The 7,575-nt window shown below is 31.3% G+C and overlaps 1 protein-coding gene across 1 annotated transcript; it reads left to right on the forward strand.

Moving 5' to 3' along the window:
* Positions 1–5,627: 5,627 nt before the first annotated feature.
* On the forward strand, positions 5,628–7,222 carry LOC110716943 (1-aminocyclopropane-1-carboxylate synthase 7-like). The gene is made up of 3 exons (XM_021895593.1): positions 5,628–5,804; positions 5,934–6,226; positions 6,358–7,222. The coding sequence occupies exons 1-3, from the start codon at positions 5,628–5,630 to the stop codon at positions 7,220–7,222; spliced, it is 1,335 nt and encodes a 444-aa protein (XP_021751285.1).
* The last annotated feature ends 353 nt before the right edge of the window (positions 7,223–7,575 follow it).

A 7,575-nucleotide genomic window follows, 5' to 3' on the forward strand; every position in this document is an offset into this window, starting at 1 on the left:
CATATCTTAATTTTAATTTATAATTAGCCAAATGTCATCTTGCAATGGTCCTAGTTTCTCATACACTTTCTTGGGTGTTTCACTGTGGCAATTCCTCTAGGTTTGATTCCATATAAGACTTTTGAATTACCTTGGTTAATTTTTTAGTTTTTAGGATTTTTACATCGGTACATTCCTTTTTGTTCTTTACATTTAAAGCGTTTTCTATTTTGGTTATCAAATTTACTATTTACTCCCTCACCGTATCCTATACAAAAGACCAACTTGTTGCCTACTTAGGGGGTGTTTGGTTCATCAAGTTGGAATGGATTGATATGGAATCGCATACTTGAGAGGTATGGATTCTAAAACTCATACTAATCCAAAGTTTTTTGGTTTTATAGTTGGAATAGATTCTATCCTTCATTAATAGAGTGGATTGTGAATCATAGGGGGAGAGGTGGGTATGGGAGGTATGGGGGGAATTAGCCCCTTGGGTATAAGATTCCGTTACTAAAAACCTCAACCAAATAAAAAAACTAGATGGAATGAATTCTAACTCCATTCTAATCCATTCCAAATGATCCAACCAAACAAACCCTTAATACTCTCAATATTAATTAAGGTTTGTGCATGCAAATAGTAACCGTAAATAACATGCACAATAATACATGAAGATAGTATTCGGGATTACATAACTATATATATTGCATCTGCCCTTTGTTTCTTTTTGTGTAGGTCTCAATTGAAACCTTCCATATGAAAAGAAAATTAGAAAGGGAGGGATTTTTATTTTGTGAGAATGAGCCACAAGAGCTATACAACTTACGAAGGAGGGATTTGAATTTATGACTTAATGTACACAAGTCCTTTATTTTAATTAATTATTAAGCCAATATCTCACTGGTATGGAGAATCTTATATAGATATAAGATATAAGAAAAAACATATTATGTATGATATTGTTTGATTTGTCTCGATAGGTAGTTTTAAAATACTAATAACAAATTTATATAATTTTTATGCATGATGCGTAACTGAACATGTTGATACTGAAATACATAACTGTGCAAATAAGAAAATGTGACAAACAAAGTGGAACAAAAGGATATTTGTTTATACTTAAGCTCCCGACCCAAGTCAAACTTGAATTATCATTAATTTAATGAGCTAAACACAATTATATCCTTTGCATTAACAAATGACTTTTTAGCGCTTTTCTTATTCTTTTTCATTTGTTTTATGACAAATGCAATTATTTTATTATCTAGTGTATGCTAAACAAAGAAACATGTGGGATAGATTTTCTGCTGACGAACCAATGATTTTAATTCCCTTTGGTTAGTCAAGTACTTAGCACCCAGTGTATTATAATGCAAATGATTCTTTTTGAATTTTGAGGTCCTATTTTGACCAGCAATTTCTCTCAAACTACTTTCATTATATTAATGTTGTCACAGTATGTTATAATTAATAATAAACTTATTATGGAATTACTTTTCGTTTAATAATCTTGTCATATATGCTAAGATAAATCAGTAATCAAAGTTCATAAATGAAAATTACGCCGAAATAATTTACCCTTACTGAATAAACTATACTATCCTTAACTTTAAACTCGTTTAATATAACAAATGGGCATTAACATGTCTCATTAGTTTAAGTTGTCTTAAGTTGTATTTGGTCAACCTTGCTTAATTTAATGCATTCTGCTGTTGTTAAAAGTGTCAATAGTTGTAGCTGTGGGTAGGGCTTTCGTTCTTATTGCTCCGGGTTCCGATCTATATAACCTCGGACAGTACAAAGTAAACTTATTCCGTAGAGGCAGGTAATAACCTAACTCTATTCAACGGGGGCCCTACGTACTTGTCCAGTCCAGGACAACTGAGATCTTCTGTTCTACGTGCGTGGGAACAACTCAAACAAAGAAAAGCCTGGTCTGAATTCAAGCACGGTCCGCCCGTCTGCTGCTAGGACGGGGAATGGCGCCAGTCGAGGGCGTCGCTATGCCCCTTAATCATATCGAATGGTATAAAAAAATAAAAATAAAAAATAAAAAATAAAAAAAAATTATTTTGTTTTAATCGAATTATCGAATAGGTTTCTTCAATTCGTTCCAACCATTAATTTTAATTTAGTTCAATTCTTGTTAGGTGATCAAGTAACAAGCCAACTAACAATTATGCAAGAAAATCTATATGCTTAATCCAAAGTTTAAAATATGGAAGCTAAGCATGGGATTTTAAAATGAAATAATGTGTTTTGGTGAGACGAGTTCTTGATACATGTAACTTTTGTAGAGGTCGAGGCCGCCAAACAAACGTCAGCAACTTCTTATTGATCCCTTTTTCACCTTAATTATAATACAAATAATCCTTTAATAGATCGAAAATCTTTTGTTGTTGAATTTTGCACATGGATTTTCATAATTTTGAGCCGACAATAGCATATTTTTCTTGTCGTTAAATTTTTTTTTTATTCGATTTTTCTTCTTTTTATCCTTATTAGTTTATTATTAGTGTAGTTGGAGGTACATAGTTAACTCATTCTGACAAATTAAAAATTAATTCTAATCCTAAACATTACACTTTTATACCATATATGCTGCTTATTTGTTGTGCAATAAACATTACATACTCTGATTATATCCACTTGTACTGTTAGTTGTACATAACCATGGATAAAATATATTATTCATGTCGAAATTTACTAAACTTTGACTAATATTAACTTCAATTGTCTCTTAAGCTACTTTTTGTAGGGCTTGAATCCGAAAAAATCTAATTAAGCTATAACAAACTCAATTGCCAATTGATCTAATAAGTATGGCCTGGTTACAATAATTTTACAATAGGTGATCTAGTTACGTAGACCTTTCAATGCATTTCATTCATGCATATTGTCTCCTATCTAACCTTTCATATAGGGTTTGAACTTGAGTTATCTAGTTATGTAATTACAACTTCCTTGCTAGCTGATCTAGACACGTGGTAGTTACATGCAATATATGATCGAGTTACGTTGACCTTCATTCTAATGCATGAACTTCGTGCATGCATGTTATTATTTCATCATTTGAGTGCTTGAAGTTGGTATGAATTGATTTTATGGTTTTACTCAAAATCTAGTCTGATTGCAATTTGTTGAAGGAGAAAACAACATAATAAAACCATTCATAGGGTATATTGACTTAGTATATGTTATGTTATGCTTTAAATTGATGTAGTTATAGGTCATCAAATCTTATAGTAGCCTCTTATTTTGTCTTTATTTATCGGAAAATCAGAATCTTAATCTTGTGTAAATTAGTATCTTTGGCCTCTCGTCAGAATTTAACTACTGTCAGATCTTATTCTTTGCAGTGTTTTAGGTATTCTACCAATTCTCCAAGCATGACAGTATGTTCTCAACAGTAATGTTCTTAATTTTATCCTCCCCTAAAGATTTGATTCGTCGTAGGTTAGAATTGCAAGCAATTACCAACACAAATTTAAGATTTTAGTTTGAAGGACGTAAATTAGACTAGTTTAGGACCTACTAAATTAATTTATTTTGCATAAACGTACAATAATTTAAAACAAATAAATTTGTCTATTGAGTAAAGTAATGTTAAATTTTATCATGTGTGATTGGGAAATTATAATGAATAAAAGAAAATATGGTCATGAAGTAATATATAATTCAAAATTTTATATTTCAAAAAAAAAAAAAAAAAATTGTAATCAAACTTTTAAAAAATAAAAAATAAATTCAAACTTTTATTAAAAAAGAATCGCTTTGATTGAATAAATTTAAACTTACGCTTTTTTTTTTTTTTTTTTTAACACTTTAACTTTTACACTTATATGTAATTCACTTTGACTACTTTTATTTGATTATTTATAGCGCATCTAAGGAAAATATAGTCATGTGTGATTTTGTAGATTCGCCTCGAGTTACTTTTATAGAATCAAAATTTATAACTTTTGCATATTGTTAATTAAAGATACTACTCCATCTGTCCCCATTTTTTCACCCCATTGCAAATAAATGGGCCAAACTTCAAAAACTTTGACCATAAATTCCCATTTTTCAATAAGAGATAATATAGTTATGTAGGGGTCAAGTTAGATTTTTTTAATATCAAGTTGTTTTAATTTATTTTACGCGTATAAAAATAGAGTTATATACGTTTTAAAACGTGACTAGAAGACTGTGAAAAGTCAAACGGGACAAAAAAAATAGGGACAGAGAGACATTAATGATTGAAATGGTGCATTAGCTAAGGTGAAATGAAAAAGTGTTGCAAGTAAAAAAAAAGTATAAAATAATTGAAACTTAGGTGAAGAGAAGACAACCTTATATCAAAATTGAAGATGTTAATTATTTGCGGCTATTTTTGTTTCAGCGTCTTGCGTGTGGCTGAGCCGTTTATAAAAGAACAGAGTATGTAACCCCTATAATTCTGGCCGAGTAACCCCTATAATGCTGACGTAGTATCCCTGTAACACTACCCGAGTAACCCCAATAACATTAACGAAGTAACTCCCATGATGGTTGGCCACATATAAGAATTTGTGTTTTTGTTATCATGGTAATTGTTATTAATTATGTTTATTGTTTGGAAAGACAATAAATTTATTAAACTCTCCTTGAATTTTTTTTATTATTATTATTTTCCAGTGTTAACATTGCATTGGTCATTAGGGAGTTGATCATGAGAATTACTATTACTTATATACAAGTAAGGCCCTGTTCTCTTCACCTTATTTTTGCTAAATTAAAAATTATTTTTAATGAACTGAAATTATTTTTGCTAAACTGAATATATTTTACTGAACTGAAATTATTTTTGTATAAGGATTAAATTAAAAATTATTTATATTGATTCTCTATTATATTTGTTCTTTGAAGTTATCGATTTTTACTGAATAAAATTTATTTTTACTAGACTGAAATTATTTTTTACTGATTATCAATTTTTTCAGGTAAAGAAAATAGGGCCTAGCATAGATTAAGACATTGTTATCTTCACCTTATTCAAATAATAAAGATAAGTTAATTTCAACAAAAATAATCAATAAAAATAAATTTTAATAAGTAATTTTAAATAATGAATAAAATATTATAGAGAATTTGTAAAAATAAGTTTTAACCCGTAAAAATAATTTAAATTCATGAAAAATAATATACTAAATCAAAAGTTTAAGCTGATAATTAAAATTTAAGCCCAATTTGTATATTCTATCATGGTGTAGCCACAAAAATTTGGAAAACGAGTCAGTGAGCTCAACCACCAAATTTTATAGGATCTGATTCAGAGACTACTGCAACTCACAGTTGTCATGACAAATAAAAGCGTATTATGTAAAAGGTAAGATTTGATCTTGCTTACATTACTAATCAATCATTGGTCTCTTCACTCTTTTTTCTTGCATATATTTTATTGCCTTTAACTTGTTAGTTGTAGAGAACTTGTCTTCTGTGAAACCCTACCTATATATACCAATGCTTTTAGTCTCTAATCTGCATCAAACAGTTTATCGAACTCTCTCTACCTATCTCGCGGTATAACTTACAAGTTTCTCTCCTACGACATATCTTTCATCTTTCTAGACTTACACTAAATAAAGATCACATTATTCAGTGTACTGTCTTGAATTTAAGCTATGGCTATTCTTGAGCTTGAGCAACCAGCTTCCGTCGAGTTGTCAAAAATTGCAGTTTCTGATACACATGGAGAAGACTCTCCTTATTTCGCTGGATGGAAAGCGTATGATGAAGACCCTTATCAGGAAATAACGAATCCCACCGGTGTTATTCAGATGGGACTAGCTGAAAATCAAGTGAGTAGTTTCAACACAATAAATGAAATGGTGTGACAATAAAAGAGTACAGTATGTACAATACATTTTTTTTTTTTTTTTTTTTGGGACTTGGTTGCTCATTGTGCTTGTTATTTTTTTCTTGAACAGGTTTCTTTCGATATCCTGGAAGAATACTTAGAACAACACTCAGAATCGAGTAGCTGGGGCAATGCAAAAAGTGCTGGATTTCGAGAAAATGCTTTGTTTCAAGACTACCATGGACTATCATCGTTTCGAAAGGCAATGGCTAGTTTCATGGAACAAATTAGAGGAGGAAAAGTAAAGTTTGATTACAACAGAATTGTCCTAACTGCAGGAGCTACTGCTGCAAACGAACTCTTAACCTTCATTATCGCCGACCCTGGAGATGCTCTATTAGTCCCAACTCCTTATTATCCAGGGTAAGAGATCGAACCTTGCCTTAAAACACGCTTTGTTAAATCAAGTGCAATGTTGAGTAATTCAACATGCAATGTTTATTTATTCGATTATTCTGGTAAACTAATCATACATCTTTCTGTACTTTCTTCAGATTTGATAGAGATTTGAGGTGGAGAACTGGTGTCAATATTGTTCCAATTCACTGCGATAGCTCAAACGGCTTTCAGGTGACTCCTGCAGCATTACAGGATGCATACAGCAGAGCAGAAGCTTTGAAAATGAAAGTAAGAGGAGTTCTGATCACAAACCCGTCGAATCCCTTAGGTGCTACTATTAACCGAAAAGTCTTGGAAGAGATATTGGACTTTGTTTCGAGTAAAAACATCCATCTTGTATCAGATGAGATCTACTCAGGTTCTGTTTTCTCCCCTGAAGACTTTACCAGTATTGCAGAAGTACTCGAAGCTCGAAACTTCAGAGATGCAGAGAGAGTACACATTGTTTACAGTCTGTCAAAGGATCTTGGACTACCCGGTTTCAGAGTAGGAACATTGTATTCTTACAATGATAAGGTTGTCACAACTGCAAGAAGAATGTCTAGTTTCACATTAGTATCTTCTCAGACTCAGTATCTGTTAGCTGCAATGCTGTCAGACAAAAAATTTACCGCGAATTACATCAGGACTAACAGAGAAAGGCTGAGGAAACGATACGACTTGATCATCAAGGGGCTAAGGAAAGCCGGGATTGAATGTTTGGAAGGAAATGCAGGTTTGTTTTGTTGGATGAATTTAAGTCCATTCCTCGAAGAACCGACACGAGAGTGTGAGTTAGAGTTATGGAGATCAATTGTTCATGAGGTGAAGCTTAACATTTCACCTGGTTCATCCTGTCATTGTTCTGAACCTGGGTGGTTCAGGGTTTGTTTTGCAAATATGAGTGAACATACACTAGAAATTGCATTAAAAAGGTTAAACAATTTTATGGAAGAAAGGAATTTTAAAGAGAGAAATTAAAAAATTCTTTCTGATTAATATTTTTTTCCTTTTTGACATATAGATATGAATTTTTTTAAAGGTGATATCACCTTTTAAATGTACAAGTTAGGATTATAGAGTATTATCACAAAATGCTGTAAAAAAATTTGGTAAAATATATAAACGTACATGTAATTTTTATTATTATTAGGTAATAATAATACAGTAAATAATATCGCCTATAATTTTGTCAAAAAAAATAAAATAAAAATAATATGGCCTATATTGGTGTTGCTGGTTTCCAAGAAGTCTCCGTGTGCAATGGCGTCAAGTATTCTTTCTGTTTACATAACATCTAAAGTTGTTGACTTTGTCATGCTACACTTGAATGT

Source organism: Chenopodium quinoa, unplaced genomic scaffold, assembly GCF_001683475.1.
Source record: "Chenopodium quinoa cultivar QQ74 unplaced genomic scaffold, ASM168347v1, whole genome shotgun sequence".
Taxonomy (NCBI): Eukaryota; Viridiplantae; Streptophyta; class Magnoliopsida; order Caryophyllales; family Amaranthaceae; genus Chenopodium; species Chenopodium quinoa.